The sequence below is a fragment of the Diabrotica virgifera genome, chromosome 5, assembly GCF_917563875.1.
Source record: "Diabrotica virgifera virgifera chromosome 5, PGI_DIABVI_V3a".
NCBI lineage: Eukaryota > Metazoa > Arthropoda > Insecta > Coleoptera > Chrysomelidae > Diabrotica > Diabrotica virgifera.
In genome coordinates this window covers 249,627,769-249,646,019 of record NC_065447.1, presented here as the reverse complement: position 1 = coordinate 249,646,019, position 18,251 = coordinate 249,627,769, and the positions used below count along the sequence as shown (strand labels likewise).

The 18,251-nt window shown below is 33.2% G+C and overlaps 1 protein-coding gene across 2 annotated transcripts in view; it reads right to left on the bottom strand.

Annotated features, from left to right (window-relative positions):
- Positions 1-18,251, bottom strand: part of LOC126884803 (disks large homolog 5) — a 77,780-nt gene extending 59,529 nt beyond the window's left edge. For both annotated transcript variants that reach the window (XM_050651043.1, XM_050651044.1), the window contains exons 1-4: positions 18,143-18,251; positions 17,513-17,606; positions 10,879-10,991; positions 5,938-6,428 (exon numbers count right to left, since the gene is read on the bottom strand). In XM_050651043.1, coding sequence (XP_050507000.1) covers positions 5,938-6,428; positions 10,879-10,991; positions 17,513-17,549 — 641 coding nt within the window. In that variant the 5' untranslated portion in view covers positions 17,550-17,606; positions 18,143-18,251. The remainder of the gene's footprint in view (positions 1-5,937; positions 6,429-10,878; positions 10,992-17,512; positions 17,607-18,142) is intronic.

Here is an 18,251-nt window from a genome sequence, read left to right as displayed (position 1 = left end):
CTATAATAACTAAAAGAAAATCAGATACCTGGAATTGTTACAGTCCCGAACGAAATCTTATTTCCCAAAGTTATGTAGAGAACACTGGAAAGAACTGAGGTACTCCTATGTCCAGCAGAGCACGCGATTGGCTGATTGATCATGATAACTTGAATAGCAGAACGTTTTGTCCAACATACATTTTTATTCTAATCTTTCCCCACGAATTTAGAGAGTATAAGTCCATTTTGAAATTATTATATTCTACGTAAAATGTAAGATATTTGAAACTAAAGTCCTCTTTCAAACTAAAGTCCTTCAATGATTTTTTAGGTACAATATTTTTTATTCTGCTGCTAGTTATTTAAAAATCATTAGTATCATTACTATTAATGAATTTTACTAAATAAGTGAAAGTGTACCTGTACATATTAGCTATCGCTACAAATTGCTAAAAATTACAATGAGTTTTTAAGTGATTTTAGGAAAATGGGTAATTAATATTGACAAAAATATGATCGATAAATAATAATAATAATAAATATTAATGCAGACTATACAAGGTGTTTCATAAAATATACGATCGATAAATAATATTAATGCAGACTATACAAGGTGTTTTTCATAAAATATACAGTGTGTCTGCGTAATTTGGAACCATGTAGGAAACTTTTTTATTATCAATTTTACGAAAAGAAGGCATTCTCCATAAAGTGCTCTGCATGGTCTAAAACCTGAGATTGAGTATACAACCTGAATATACAAGGTATGTCAAAAAATATGAATTTCGCTGCAGAGGAAAGAACCTTTATTTTTCACAATATTAAAAACTGTTATTATAAAAAGTTGTTTGGAATTTTAAAGTGTGTTTCGATATGCAATTACATCCTTCTAATTGAAAAATAAACGTTATGTACTCCTGAGCGAACATATTTTTTGACAGACCTCGTATAAAATTAATAAAATTGGATATCTTTTAATTACATCTTAGTTATTGGCCTATGAGACCTTTTTATAAAGAATAATAGGTCTGGATCCCGCGTATGAAAAAAAGTTGATTAATAGCAAGCTGAAAATTTGTTAATAGCTTAAGGGTGTCTAGTCGGATAAACTTTGATATATGGGAACACTGGAACAGGGACAGTTTTAATTGTGGAGCAGGTTAAAAATTTGGAACGGTCAGACCACGAAAACGGCACATTTATTTTGTCCGACAGAACAGACTTAAACTCTCCGAACAGAGATTAAACTCTCATGCAAAAATCAGACTGATATTTACCACCTGTCATAATTCCTGTCATTTGACATATTCTATATGTTCCACTCATTAAAACGCCCATTTGGTAATAAATAGCAGTCTGATTTTTGCATGAGAGTTTAATCTTTGTTCGGAGAGTTTAAGTCTGTTCTTTCGGACAAAATACATGTGCCGCTTTCGTGGTCTGACCGTTCCAAATTTTTAACCTGTTCCACAATTAACCCGGGAGTAGTCGCGCTCACTTCTGTAACGTCGATAGTCGCGTGTGAGATTCTATCTCAAAATACGAATTTAAAACAAATTTTTATATTTTACTATTTATACTGGCAATACAGTCCACCTTTCTATATCGGTCAATAGTTCTTTCATTTTTAGTGGCCGTTACTGACAAATTTTACTGTACAGTAAAACCTGTGTTAACGGCCACCTGCCAACATCGGCCACCTGTCCTAACGGCCAGTTTAAAAATTTCTCAAACCAATTATATGTAGACTACAAAAACTGGCAATAGCGGCCACCTTTCTATATCGGCCAATAGATCTTTCATTTTTAGTGGCCGTTACTGACAGGTTTTACTGTATTACGAAAAAGGATTAAATGTGAGATTCTATCTAACGGCGCGACTACTCGCGGGTTAAAGCTAATTGGCTCTCCTCAAAGCCATAAATTCCACAAAAAGAAGAGGAAGAAAAAAAATTCCTACGCATTACTACACCCTTCCTCGAGGCACTTACGAAATTTTTTCAAAATTGCAAAATTTTTCATCAAGTTATCGCGAAAAAGGATAAAAATTGAGATTCTATCTCACCGCGCGACTACTCGCGGGTTAAAACTGCCCCTGTTCCCGTGTTCCCATATATCAAAGTTTATCCGACTAGACACCCTTAAGCTATTAACAAATTTTCAGCTTGCTATTAATCAACTTTTTTTTCATACGCGGGATCCAGACCTATAACTTTTTTTTTGTAAAATTAATAATAACTAAGTTATCGTAATAAAAATGATGTAGGGTATCTGTAATTTGAAAAAAAATTTTTTCAATAATTAGAAGAATGTAATTGCATATTATAACATAATTTTTATTTAAAACAACTTTTCTTAATAACAATTTTCGATATTGTGAAATATAAAGGTACTTTCCTCTTGAGCGAAATTCATATTTTTTGACATAGCTCGTATACTGTTGATAAAATTTGATATCTGATGATTGAATCTTAGTTTTTAGACCAAGCAGAGCACTTTATGAAGAATAACTTTTTTAGTAAAATTGATAATAAAAAAGTTTCCCGTATGGTTCCAAGTTACGCAGACTCACTGTATAAAAATATAACAGAAGGAAAAAATATTATGTTTTGAAGCCAGCTATCGGGACATGAAGCTAATGAGTTAAAACACAGTTTCAAATGAAAAGCTACACCCAAAATTTTCAGTAGTAATTGCACAAGAGCTCTAAAATTCTATATTAATTTTAGAGATCGAGTGCAATTTGTTGCGATTATTTCATGAATAAAACTGTTCAAAACCAAAATTTTATTGTAATTTATTTATGTAAGTACAAATTAGTACAATTAAACACAAAGTTTTTATAAATATTTGACGGATGAAAGTCATCACTTTTATAATTTTTAAAACATTAATTGTCATTAATGTCACTGAATGTATCTTTTCATAGCAATGAAGGGCATCTGACGTAATATACTTGACGACGGGAAATTATCAAAAATTATCAGTTTAATTTTTATTTCTGTAGCTTTCTATTGGTCAGAATCTCCTATGAATGAAATAATCTCTATCATTCACTATTTTCAGAAACTATTGTATATCATTTATAAAAAAAATATCATAACGTTATACAGACAGACTTTTTTGTTTTAAGGGCACCCGAAGTCATATTTAACGACAATGTTAACATTACGTCACATATCTCTGTAACCAAAGCACTTATGGTCGGTTTTACCAACGACAAATAGTAATTTATTCTATAAATAAACTTATTCGACCAATAAACTGACATTTCTCCCTTTTACTAACGTCAAATAAGACTTATTTTATTTATTTCACAAATAAATACTTACTCTTCGAAAAAATACTCTTATAAAAATTATATTAAAAAAAAATAAAAATATAAACGTCTAATAATTTTTATTCGACGAATAACTATTCATTGATTTTTTTTTTCTGATTTTGGCTTTGGTTTAGAACTAGAACCTTTAGCCACGTAATTGTATAACTTATCACTAAGTCAGGGGAGTAATGTGTAGTGTGTGTGTTGAGTAAGTGTCTTGTTACTTTGCAAAGTCAACGTCATTGTCTTTGCAAAGAGACCCTAATTGTTTCCGAACGTCTGCGGTCCCTCCGGTGAGTACCGATCCCACAAGGACAGAAACTATTTTTCATTTATTAATTTATAATAAATGAAAAATTTCTGCCCCTGGTAGGATTCGAACTCCCGACCTTTCGTTTCAAAGGTAGGCGCTCTTATCACTGCGCCACAGAGGGGGTTGTACCACTGAAACCCGACCTAATTTATTTTTTATTTTCAAACTAGATATATTGTTTAATTCCGCGTAGATTTTTGTACAGTTTTGTAAGTGAAAAAAACATTTATTTAAAAAAATTTTAAAATACCTTTACAAAAAAAACCTTTTCTGTTTTTGTACCTTTTTCAATAAAACTTTACCAGGAACTTGATATTATCTATATCTGCAACCAGTATAAAAATTTGGACTATTACCATCATCTAAGGATCCAGAGATATTGACATCAAAAGTTAGAAACCTAGTATTCGAAAAATCGCAAAAATATAAAACGCTCTAATAGGCTATGAAGCTACCGGTACACGGTAAGTTGAGTGCAGACGTTCAAAAAACAAATACTTTTGTAACCATGGATATATCTACTATGTGTGATACAGTCGGAAAAATGAAACAATACCCATGCGTCATCGATGATATGCGTACGAATCAAATCAAAAATTTCTAGTCAAAATAACGTCTAAACTAAGTTAATACTGTATAAAAACGGATGTGACTACTACCCCACCGTACGATTTTTCGCTACGTAAATGTGTCAAAAAATGTTTGTGATGTTATTCTTTTTCTGATAATACCTATATATTTATTGGTAATAAATGTTACTTTTACTACCGTAATTAATTACTTGATATAGATTAATAATACAAAAATAATGAGTAAGCTAATTTAGTATTATTGTGAATATCTCCATGTTAAAGTTGCCGGACGTAAATAGTAACAGGAATTTAAAAAATGTCGTTTATGTCAGCTGCATTAAGTGACTTAAATGAAAGTAAACTTAATGAATTCAGATAATTTTCCAGACATTATCTGCAAATAAATGTACATTCGTAAAAATATACTAATTTGTAATTTTTTTTTACACTATGATTGAAAAGTCAGAGTAATATGTACAAGTTTGGCAAACTTATAGACAGAAGTTATCCATATTGACAGATGATTACTTACAAATTTTATTGACTTATTTCAATTAAATAAATACTTACCAAACCAAAAATACAATATAATATGAAAATAGCTTTTAAAAGAACTGAGTTTATTCAAGTAAATACGACTGATTATTAAAATTTATGAACTCTACCGAACCTAACCCAGTTTCACTGTCAGAGTGACAGAAACTGAATCTGTCAGATTATAGTTAACCAGCACGATTACTCGAATAGTAGTTTATACAATCATTATCTCTGCTGATGTTGAATGTTTTTCTAAAAATGACATTAGAAGTACAGAAATAGTCAAGTGTGAGTTTAAATTTTCTACTAAATTAATATAACTACCTTGAACAATTGTATCGCTGTCTCACTCTGTCAATTATAAACATGTAACTGCGTATATTTTGGATAACGTTTTTGCTCAGTAGACAACACTTAATAATCTATCACTCTCGTTTGTTATTTATAGAAAAAGGCAGCAAATCCAAAATATGTGCTTGATATGATCGTTCATGGGTATTCTTCCATTTTTCCGACTGTACATCGTTGGAAAGAGAAGATTTCAGAGAATAATTTTCAATCAAAACCAAAAAAAATTAAAAAATTCAATTTTTGGACCTTAGCTGCTCTTAACGACGTTCTACACCTTCGTTGCGGGGTATGCCTCTCAGAGGAAAGGGGGGAAACTTATATGCAAGCGAAAGTTGGTAACAATGCATTTATAGCAGAATACTCAAATCATATGTTTCAGTATTGAATACTTTATAAAAATAAATTATAATAAATTACGGAAATTACGGCATAAATTACGGAATTAATTATAATAAATTAAAAATAAATGGTACGATAAACAATCCTCATTTATTAATATGTTATTCCTTACAAAAAAACCTTTAAATTAAGCACAAATAATTAAAAATCGTAAATTTGGGTCAAAAATTATTAACTTTTTAAAAATTCCCATAAGAGCCCATGTTAAAACTTAATTTTGACCCTTAATAGTAATTAAACGGTACGGTAAAACAATTTTTAAAAAATCAAGTCTTAGTTTTTTGAAGTAAACTATAACATACTAAAATTTCATGCAATTCCTTAATTCTTTGCCGAAGGTGTAGAACGTCGTTAATGGCATAGATATTTATCATTCGGCCAATCGCAACCAGATTATAGTGTAATGTATAGTGTGTGTTGAGTAAATGTCTTGTTACTTAGTAAAGTCTATGTTACAACTTACCTTTCACTCATAACTAGAGTATATTCGGCAGTAGTAGCGTTCCTTTCCTCGGTAAGTCTTTTGATGTCCTTATTAGCTTTGATAGTAACATTAACAGCTTCGTCATACTGTTGCTGCAGCTTCTGATGGGCTTCCCGATACTTCGCATAATCCTTACAGATCTTCACCAACTGTTGTTTCAAACCGGCAATGTCTCTTTGGGCCTGCGCCCTCTCTTGACCGAAAACTTCACACTGCTTGACCAGGCGGCTGTTCTCATCTTGGGCGATCTCCAACTTCGAGAGCGCCTGAGAGTGGGACATGAAAAGGCTTTCGGTAGCGTTGCCATTTCTCTCGGCGAGCTCTTTGCAGAGCCTTTGATTCTCGACTTGTAGCTGCTTGTTTTCGTTTAACAATTCTGCGTATTTGGTACGAAGAGAAGCTGAGTCTTGCGAGGATACTTCCAGTTGATTCATCACAGCTCTATGTTGTTCTCGGTAATAATCTAGATCCTGTGAAAAATGATAAAACTATATAATTAGGAGAAGCAACAGAGTGAAAAAATTTCACAATAGTAAAAACTATACTTTGTTTCATGTTAAGAATAGAATGTTACGCTTATGGAGACCGATATTGCCAAACCTCTCGGGCACGGGTGGCTACTCGACTGCCGATATACAATTCATTCTAATCGGAACGCCGTGGCATCGGCGCGCTTCTATCGTTCATAAGAAATACATGGGGCTATCTCTGCAATGTTCTATTCTTAACGTGAAACGTTAGCTAACGTGCTATATAGCGTGCTATATAACGTGCTATATAGCGCAAATTTCTTACAAATATTATTAGACCAGTGCTAACATATGGAACAGAAATGTGGTCACTTATACAGAAGGATCAAGAACTCTCAGCTTAAACGATTTGTGCGAGAAATCCTAAGAAGAATAAATGAAGGAATAAAACAAGTTATATACAGGGTGTCCCGAAAAGATTGGTCATAAATTATACCACACATTGTGGGGTCAAAAATAGTTCGATTGAACCTAACTTACCTTAGTAAAAATGTGCTCATAAAAAAAGTTACAGCCTTTGAAGTTACAAAATGAAAATCGATTTTTTTCAATGTATCGAAAACTATTAGAGATTTTTTATTGAAAATGGACATGTATCATTCTTATGGCAGGAACATCTTACAAAAAAATATAGTGAAATTTGTCCACCCCATTAAAATTTTATGGGGGTTTTGTTCCCTTAAACCCCCCCCCCCCCAAACTTTTGTGTACGTTCCAATTAATTCATTATTGTGGTACCATTAGTTAATCAAAACGTTTTTAAAACTTTTTTGCCTCTTAGTATTTTTTCGATAAGCCAGTTTTTATAGAGATGCGGCTTATTTTTTAATATATTTACATAGAAAATTTATGGGGTTTTTGTTCCTTTAAACCCTCCAAATGTTTGTGTACGTTCCAATTGAACTATTATTTTGGTACCATTAGTTAAACACAGTGTTTTTAAAACTTTTTTGCCTCAGTCTTTTTTTGATAAGTCACCTTTTATCGAGATGTGGCTTCTTTTTCAAAATATACCTAAATATGTAAATTATAAATAAATTTTCAGATTATTAACAGGTCTCTATAATCGTACTTAACCATATACAAATATGTGGTGGATTCGACAAATATTCAAAATATCTCGATAAACAGTAGCTTATCGAAAAAGTACCAGGAGGCAAAAAAGTTTTAAAAACATTGTGTTTCATTAATGGTGTCACAATAATAATTTAATTGGAACGTAAACAGAAGTTTGGGGGGTTTAAGGGAACAAAACCCCCATAAAATTTTTATGCGGTGCACAAATTTCACTTTAATATTTATTTAAGATGTTGCTGCCATAAGAATAGCACATGTCCATTTTCAATAAAAAATCTCTAAGAGTTTTCGATATATGAAAAAAAATCGATTTTAATTTTGTAACTTCAAAGGGCTGTAACTTTTTTTGTGTGCACTATTGTATATAGGTAAGTGAGGTTCAATCAAACTATTTTTGACCCCAGAATCTGTGGTAGAATTTATGACCAATCTTTTCGGGACACCCTGTATAAGTTTCGAGAAACCTGATGTAAAATCAATTAAGGTAGCACACCTTAGATGGATAAGGCATGTAATCAGGCGAGAGGAAGGTACAAGTCAGAAAAAATGTCCAAAGAGGGCCGATTGGACAAGGGCTTTTCGTCACTGCATGACTGTTGAAACATGGGTCCATTTCTACATGGCGGAGTTAGAAACAGTTAACAGTGAAGTTTAAAATGGAGGAGAACTATCTAAGAAAGCCAAGACAATCTAATATAGCTGATAGTGACTGTTTTTTGCGGTATGAGTTCACGTTTACTACCTGAAAAAGTATACAATAATAATTGACACGAACCATCAGGCAATATTTGACTGTTTTGATGCAGATTTCAGGAAAAAAGTCCTGGTTTGTCTCGAAAAAACTTCTTGTTCATCAAGACTATGAAATGGATGCTGCGAAACAGGTCAGTTCCTTTCATGGGCGAAATTATACCATTTGAATATGAATCTGAATAATAAGACAAAATATTCACCAGATTTAGCCCCATGTGACTATTTATTGTTTTTAACTTTACAATATGGCTCCGATGACCCAGTTTTGCAACAAACGATGAGGTCACTGCAAAACTTAAACTATTTTGAGGAGCTTAAACAAAATAACTTTTAGAAAGAAATAAAAAAAAACTTGGAAAAGTCTTTTATTAAGTCTCCATCATTAAAATATCATGCATTTTGTTACTTGGAATATACTAAAGTCATTACATATTACATTTTCGTGTGGACACATATTCATCGGAAATTGATTATAACTCGGCTAATTGGTTAGATACCAAACTGTCATTCTCAAGCCACATCACTCAAGTAACAAACAGGGCGATGAAACTATTAGGATTTATCCAACGTACATCTGTAGACCTGTCTTTATTCACTTTTAGAAGACTTTATTGTGGTCTCATTAGGACCATTCTAGAGTTTGAATCAGTTGTATGGTCCCCATCATACAACTGTTACATTGAACAAACTGAACGAGTCCAAAATAAAGTTTAAGGATATATGACTATATATAAGGAATATGACTATCAGTGGGTAAGAGATAGTCTTAATTTACCAACACTTGAGTCAAGGAGGACATTGTTAGATTTATGTTTCCTACACAAAGTCATTAATGCTATTGTAGATTTTCCTCAATTGTTATCCCTTATTAATCCTTACGTTCCTTGTAGAAGCAACAGACAATCGGAAACTTTTTCAGTGCCATTTCACGACAGTAATTATAGTATAAATGAACCAACTACAGTCGGAAAAATGAAAGAATACCCATGAACGATCACATCAATCACATATTATTCAGATTATTAATAATCTATCTCTCTCGCTTGTTATTTATGAAAAAAAAAAACAGCTAATACAAAATATGTGATTGATGTGATCGTTCAAGCATATTCTTTCATTTTTCCAACTCTACACGATTGGTCCGGAATGCCAATAGTCTGCCAAGACAAATAGATATTTTTGACTCCAAAATTAGTTTATTTAAAAAACAATTAAAGTGCATCTTATAATAAGTGATCTCTTTTACATGTCAATCCTAGTCTGTCCTTGGTAGCTGTATTAAAATTTGTTATAGTTTATTACTCAGAGCTGTTTGATATTTTAAACATTTATTGTTAAGCTGTAGCTTTATTAAAAAAAAAAATGTTAAAACTGTAAATGGATGCTTTTAATAAATAAATAAATAAATAAATAAATAAACTTTTTCTATAAAAATATCAGAAATATTAAATAATAAACAATATTACCTTTATTTTACAGATACTACCTTTTACTTAAGAGGATCGATACGTATTTTCGGCTGCAATGCTATTCAAATGGGGATTCATTTTTTTCGAATCCTGAGAAATCTAATAAGTATTTTTGAAAAATTTAAACGCAGAATGAAAGATTACGTTATTAGCGAGGGCCGAAAGTCCCTGAGAACTTCTATAATGTTTATTTTAATAAGTTACAGGGGTGAAAATCTAAGAAAAAATTTAGTGTGATTTTTAATTTCAAATATCTCACTCAAAATAAACTTTTTATTTATTCTAAGGGACTTTCGGCCCTCGATAATAATTTAGTCTTTCATTCTGCGTTTAAATTTTTCAAAAATATTTATTGTTTTTTTCAGGATTCGAACAAAATGAATACAACGCCGTGGTAATATTTTCCAAATCTATCTCTGTCTTACAACGCACTCAGCCGAATATAATATTGTCAGCATATATTGTCAGTCAGACACTGACAATCAGTGACAATCACGATAATTTTAAATATTTGACATTGCATCGGGAATATTTTAAGTTATTGATTAAATATTATTGATATATAGTGTATTTGATAAATAATTGATTTAATACTTGAACTTAATAAAAAGTTATTTATTGTGCATTATTTGTGGAAGATCCAAGCAGAGAATACATCAGGATAATAATATATTCTGTGATCCAAGTATTTTGTTGTTAAAGATGTTCAAAATTGTAAGCGTTCCATAACAATATATTATTAAAAAATCACTTTAACACTTTTCCTCTTTTCTCGATTGAGTATTAGTTTTTGTTGTACAAATAAATTATTACAATCACTGACTACATAGTTAGTGAAAAAATTATCACATTTTTTAACTGAATTAATAATTTGCAATTATAAAAATAACAGTTATCCAAAAACATTCAAAAGCCATCTCTTTAAATTAATGATGACATTTTCAAGTAGAATGACATTCTAGTAATGTTTACATATCCATACCAGTGTGAATTTTACTACACGTAATTTGCCGTGTAAAGACAGATAAAGTAGGGATACACGTAAAATATTTGCGAATTATGTACCCATAGTCTTAATATCAAATACTTACACTAAGAGCAAGATCACACCTTCTTCTCGATGTACTCAGTTCATTGTTCGTTTTCTCGATCTGATGTTTTAAGGCATCATATTCTCTTGTAGGAAAATTTCTCGACAAAGTACCTGAAATGGCAATGTAATAATTCCTTCGATCATTGGATATTTTAAGTAAATAATATAACGTGGGTAATTGACAGTCAGAACTGTCAGAAGAAGTAAAAAAAATTGAGAAAATTGTTTTTTTCAAAGTTGTTCAATATGAGATATGTGTAAAACATTCTTTAAAATAAAAAAAATTTGTATGTCTTTAACGAATAAATATTTATTACAAGTCGTTAATTTATTATTCTGACCGATAAGTATATGTGCCGTTCGTCCACAATGCACACTAAATACTGCTGTATGTGTGGCACTGAAAGGGAAAATAGGTACCGTCCTAAAAAGGTTAAGACACAACAAAATAGAAACAATTAGCATGAAATTAAATACCAGTTTTTGACAACTTTATATGAAATTTGTTAATTTCAAAAATGTGTAAATTTAATTCTGAATTTTCATAGTCTTGTTTACCTAATTAGCATAAGAGCTGTGAGACATTTTTGAGTAGGTATTTTAGGCAAGCTGAAATTTTTTCAGGTGACTCTTCCATGATAGCCTAATACAAAAATGCCGGTCTGGCTGGAGGGTAGCGGTTATTTTCCGGCCGGAGGGTAGCGGAGGGGGGTAGAAATCCCCCCCAAATTAAAAAAAAAGGTAAACATTGTTATTACAAAAAATATCATTGACGTGACTTTAAAGTAAATTTAAATATTCAAATATAAAGAAAATAAACAGGCCAGGCGATTTGAGGGCTAGTTCAACTCTGCAAGATACTGGCATGGGCGCAACAATTATTTTCAGGGGGTGCATCTGAACTTCAGAAGATTTCATCTGAATCTGTACATACTATTAACGAGTATAAAATATACAACTATACGTGCATACCTATGTACATTCCTTCCGGACAGGGAGGTGCAATTGTTATTTTGACAGGGTATTGTTTAATATTAAAAATAAATATTCTAAAAAAGACAGGTTTTTTTTGTGAAATTTTTCAACTGCCAGGTGATTAACAAATTACGCGTGCATGTAAATGAAAAGCTCTATAGGTAAGCAGCAGTGTGAGAAAGAGTGTATACCAATAGCTGTTTGTGTCCTCTATTGTAGCTAAGCGAGTCCGTTCGCTCGAGAAAATCACGTGACCTGGCGATACCCATGTTGTTGTGCCTCAAAACGTTAGAGTAATTATTATATTTTAGTTTCTTAAGTAACTTTTTATTAATTAAATGAAAATAATACGTACTATACAATAGATTTTGCAAATATGATAGAAAAAGACAAATTTATTATTATAAATATTGTAGCGGTTATTTACTGTGTAATTACTTCTAATTACAATAAAACCAGCGGTTCGTAATTTATATACGACTTTATTTTTATTTATACAAGTTTACTTTACAAACTTTAGCTTAAGACTAACTCTATTTACAAATATGTCCTATTTATATATGCGATACAGATATTCCAGAAATATCTATATATCTCCAGCTATGTCCATGTGACCGCTTGCACGTCATCGGCGCTGCATCGGCGTATCTCGAAACATCGATAGTGTTCTGTCTGTCCGGAGACGGGAGCTGGTATACGAGGGTAGGTCAATAATTATTTTGTTACACTGCTCCCCTCTTAAGATCTGAGCGTCCCGATCAGCAACTCTAGATGGCCCAGGATGGCGGAATCTACAGGATTCTCCAGCTCTGCATACACCCCTAGAAAAGAAGTAACAGTCTACTGTCTTTGAAGGGTATGACATCTTCGGGTTCATGCAACACACAGTAATTCGTACGCCAGTTTCTCTGAAGACCACCTCAAGCATGTTTCTCACAATCTTCCAATCCAGATTTTCTACTGCATGGCCTATTTTTGGTAAAGCCAAATCTTTGATGTCATAATTACAGACGATTTTCTTCAAATTAGTTAGAGCACGCCATATGTTCTCGTAGCTTGGCGTGTCCGTATAAGACTTCCTGGTCACCATATACAGCAAAGATCGAGGACCATCTTCCAATCGCAGTACTCTTCCAATTTTAGGTTGTTGATTTCTTAACTCGTCCAGGCGGCCGAACTTTCTATTGAATACGGACGAGATTCCTTTGGTCATCTCGAGGTCTTGGGCAACACAGTGGGCTAGAGAGACGTTTTCTGGAACACCAAACAGATCTTGCTGAACTTCTGTGGTCACGCCGAATCTAGCACTCTTTCTCGCTGCGTAATTTGACATAAATTGATTAAAACTTGGCTGTGCGGCGTCTTTCATCTCCTGTTGGAGGACTCGGGCTTCTTCTGTTTCATTTGAGCCAGCATATGGTGCAAGACGATTTATGTGAATAACTTTTGGTTTACCGTTTGGCAACTTCTTAATTCTGTATATTACGTCATTTATTTTCTTCTTAACTTCATACGGACCTTCCCATTGTCTTTGCAGTTTAGGACACAAGCCGCGACGACGTTGTGGATTATAAAGCCAGACAAGATCACCTACTTCGAAGCTTCTATTCTTGCATCGAGAATCATATTGATCTTTCATTCTGTCACTGGCTATCTGGATGTGTTGTCGGGCAAGTTCATGAATGTTGTTCATTCGTAACTTCAGGCGGTCTACGTATTCTTCGCCTGCAACATATTCCTCGGAAGGTCTGCAGCCAAACTCTAGGTCGCAGGGCAAACGAACTTCACGACCCAACATCAGGCAGGTTGGTGTTTGACCTGTAGTTTCATTCACGGCCGAGCGGTAGGCCATCAGGAATAAATGAATGTGTTGGTCCCAATCTCGCTGATGTTCAGATACAACTTTGGACAAGTGTTTACCCATCGTTCGGTTCATCCTCTCGACCATTCCATCTGATTGAGGATGCAGGGGTGTTGTTCTGGTCTTATTGGCACCAATCAATTTACAAACGTTTTGGAAAAGAGCTGACTCAAAGTTTCGCCCTTGGTCGGAGTGGATCTCCAAGGGAACACCAAATCGGCTGAAGAATTCTTTAACAAGTACCTCTGCAACGGTAGCAGCTTCTTGATTTGGTAATGCATAGGCCTCGGTCCATTTCGTAAAATAATCCATGGCTACCAGGATGTATTTATTTCCAGCATCAGTTTCTGGAAATGGACCTGCAATGTCGATTGCTACTCTTTCCATAGGACTGCCAACATTGTACTGTCTCATGGGTGCTCTCTTTTTACCAACTGGACCATTACCGGATGCACACAGTTCACATTTCTGGCACCATCTTCTTACATCATCTTTACAGTTCACCCAATAGAACCGTTCTCGAACCTTTTGCAGAGTCTTCGTAATACCAAAGTGTCCACCTGATGTACCGTCATGCAACTGACGCAATACTTCTGACACTTTACTTTTAGGTACAATCAACTGAAGCTTAGATTCTGTACCATCATCGTTCTCAAAGGTTCTGTACAGAAGATCATCTTTTAGTATCAGGCAATTCCATTGGCTCCAGTAGGCCTTGACTTCCGGACTACATGCACTAATGTTTTGCCAACTAGGTCTCTCACCTCGACGCATCCAATCCAATACTCTTTTTATACATGGATCGTCTTCTTGGGCTTCTTGTAACTGTTGTGGCTGCCATTGCTCATTAACGACGGTAGTTCGTCTCACAGGGCAAAGCTGTTCATCTACTTTAAGCCGGTGATTACAACTTTCACTGCATGGCCGTATCGAGGAAGCATCTGTATTTGAACCAACTCTTCCAGCCCTCTTCATGCGTCTCTTCGGCATCGTGTCACGAATCACCCTCCGTACCATTTCCACCAAACGTTCATCTTTTCTCTTATCGCCTTTTTCCACGGTTATTACTCGATTGTTTCGTGAAGCTTGGCTAGCTGCTTCGTGTTCCAAGGCAATAGCAAGTGCTTCATCTAAAACTTTCGGCCTTGCTAGTCGTAAAGCTTTCTGTAGTTCATTATCTTTCAGCCCATTGACGAAGGTATCTACTGCAATTTCTTCTAAAACGCTGTCTGGCACCTCTGGATAAGCCAACCGCACCACACGAGCCACATCTGCTTCAAATTCTTGCAGATTCTCACTTGCTCGTTGACTTCTACTTCGCAGTTGTGCTTTGTATACTTGTTGTAGATGGGCATCTCCATAGCGTTTTTCTAGACGAGTGAACAAGGTCTGGTAACAATTTTCTTGACCCTTAGGAATTGATCTTAATATATCTGCAGCATCACCTCGCAAAGCAGCAGTCAAGGAAACAGCCTTTTCCTGTTCTGTACAATATATAGGTGGAAAAGCATAAAATTATAAACTAAATTAATTGTGCTTTGTGATCAATTAATTTTTTTTAATATTTTAAACGGTCTTATCTGGCCCTTTTGGAAAAAAGACGAAATATAATCCCATCCGGTTAATGCATGGAAAGCAGGCGAACTCGTACATAAAGATGGCTCTAATTCCGTATGTAGCTTCGTTATATTTATGTACCTTTTAGAATTTCCAGTACCATACTCCATAAAAATCTTGTCACTTTGGAGATGATCCATGATCCAGATCGTCACTTTGGAGATGATCCATGTTTCCAAGCATAATTATTAAAACATCTATATCAGAATTTTTATTAAAAACATTGGTCTTTACTAATTTATTAAGCTTACATACATGATGAACTATCTTGTGTCAGCTTCTTCGTGATTTTCGCAGGTCATGTTATCGTCAATCGACATTTCTATACCATCATTATTTACAACATACGAATCACATAAATCATAATTTAAATTTATTAATAAATTACAAATAAAAGGCACCATCTCATCTGTAGACCAATGTTTAATTAAAATTTTTACAAAACTCTGCTTAAATTTTATATTTTTTAATTCCTTGGCAAAATCTGTTAGTATCCATCCATTTCCGTTAGGTGTTGCAGAATTACCTATAGCCCTTTTCATTCACATGCACGCGTAATTTGTTTAATCACCTGGCAGTTGGAAAATTTCACCAAAAATAACCTGTCTTTTTTAGAATATTTATTTTTAATATTAAAAAATACCCTGTCAAAATAACAATTGCACCTCCCTGTTCGGAAGGAATGTACATAGCTATGCATGTATAGTTGTATATTTTATACTCGTTAATAGTATGTACAGATCCAGATGAAATCTTTTGAAATTCAGATGCACCCCCTGAAAATAATCCTGGGGCGCCCATGCAAGTATCTTGCACAGTTAAAATTGCCCTCAAATCGCCTGGCCTGTATATTTTCTTTATATTTGAATATTTAAATTTACTTTAAAGTCACGTTAATGATATTTTTTGTAATAACAATGTTTACCCTTTTTTTTTAACTTTGAGGGGGATTTTTAGGGAAAATAACTGCTACCCTCCAGCCAGACCGGCATTTTTGTATTAGGCTATCATGGAAGAATCACCTGAAAAAATTTCAGGTTGCCTAAAATACCTACTCAAAAATGTCTCACAGCTCTTGGACCATGATACAGTAGAACCCACTTATTAGAATACAGGTTATAGGAATATCCCGGTTTAAGCAATAGAAATTTGAGGTCCAGAAATGTTTCTACCAGCCACCGATGATTGGTTATTAGAATATCATTGTTATAGGAATACTTTGGCTTGGCACTACGGCTATTCCAATAAGCAGGTTTGACTGTACCTAAAATAGCACCCACTAATGATAACAATAAGCGTTTACATAAAGGGAAACTTACTTTACATCAGAAAAACAGAATAAATGATCAAATCTTACCAAATGTGTCATTATACCATACAAATCTTACCAATCTGTAAGTTGATTTGATGAAGTTGTTGGAAATTGTTCACCATGAAAGATGCAATTTTTACAGTGGCAAATGCATGGAGTGGAGTAAAAAAAAATACTTATAAAAGACCTGTTTACAAAATAATGACGCTAGATGAATATGAAAGGTTCATGGAATAAGATGATAAAGAAGCTACCATGGCTGAAATGACTGCATTAGTGCGCAATGCAGATGAGTTTGAAGAAGTTGATTAAACTGACAATTAATAGAATAAATAACCATGTTCTATTAAGCTATTTTGAGCAAAGAAAACCTTCAATTCTTACCGAAAGTTTGAACTAGCACTGGATATGTCAAACGATTTAAAAAAATAGAAGACTTTTAAACAAGTCGAAAGTAACATACTTTTTTTGCAAATATAAAGTTAATTTACATACCTACATATTTGTTATTTTTCTTATTTAGTGTGGAAGATTATTTATATAAAAAATAGAAATCTGTTTTTTATTCTGTTATGTATGTTTGTATGTAATTTTAAAAGTTAGTTTGACCTTAGATTTTTTTTTCTGTTGTCTCTTTATGGTAGGTCTATGTATGTATGTAAGTACACGTGAACATATATTACAAATATATTATGTTCAAGTTATCCATGCCTTTTAATTAACCACACAACGTCCGTTCCCATGAAGCACAGATAATGGGGGTCTAAACATTATGTATTAAATATAGTTTCTCCTATATAACAGTGTATATTCTAACACAGCTATTAACAAATATATGTATCCAAAATAAGTAACTCAGTTACATACCATTACTGCCTCCTCCATTATCGCCGTTAGTGGCCATCCTTTTACACTAGTGGCACAAGGGTACATTAACCACATTCAGATGAAATACCTGGATCTTAAAATAAAAATATTAACACATTAAAGAACACATTTCTCTATTTTGTTGAAATATTTAGCAAAAAATTGTCACATATGGAACAGAATATTAATGTTAAAAATTAATGATAGTAGAATTATATTTTGTACATAAAACATTACACTAAGCCTGACTTGTAATCTTTTTTGGTTGAATTTAGTAGTGTCCTAAATGGAATCCATCTAAATGACAGTAATCTCATCCATAATACACAATATTTTACTGTTATAACATCCTCTTTGTATTGTATTTGTATTGTTGTAATAAACACGAAATCAACAGGATTTCACCTTAAGTGAGCTTCATTGAGATAATATAAGCCAAGAGAAAACCGTCTGTAACTTGTGTATTAGAACAATAAAGAATAATTAACAATCTTTTGCAATATTTAGGTAATCGTCACCATTTAATTGAATCTACCTTGCCTTTAAAATTTAATAATTTTCAATAAATTGAGTTTGTTATCCTGTATCAAAATATATCAAGTTAAATATGAAATGAAGAATATGACTTACCGATCATAATATATTTATTTAATATACTTATTTACAACTTAACTTTTGCTACATCTGCAAATGACATTTAAAGCAAGTTGTCAACAGACGACGGACGTCAAATTTTGTT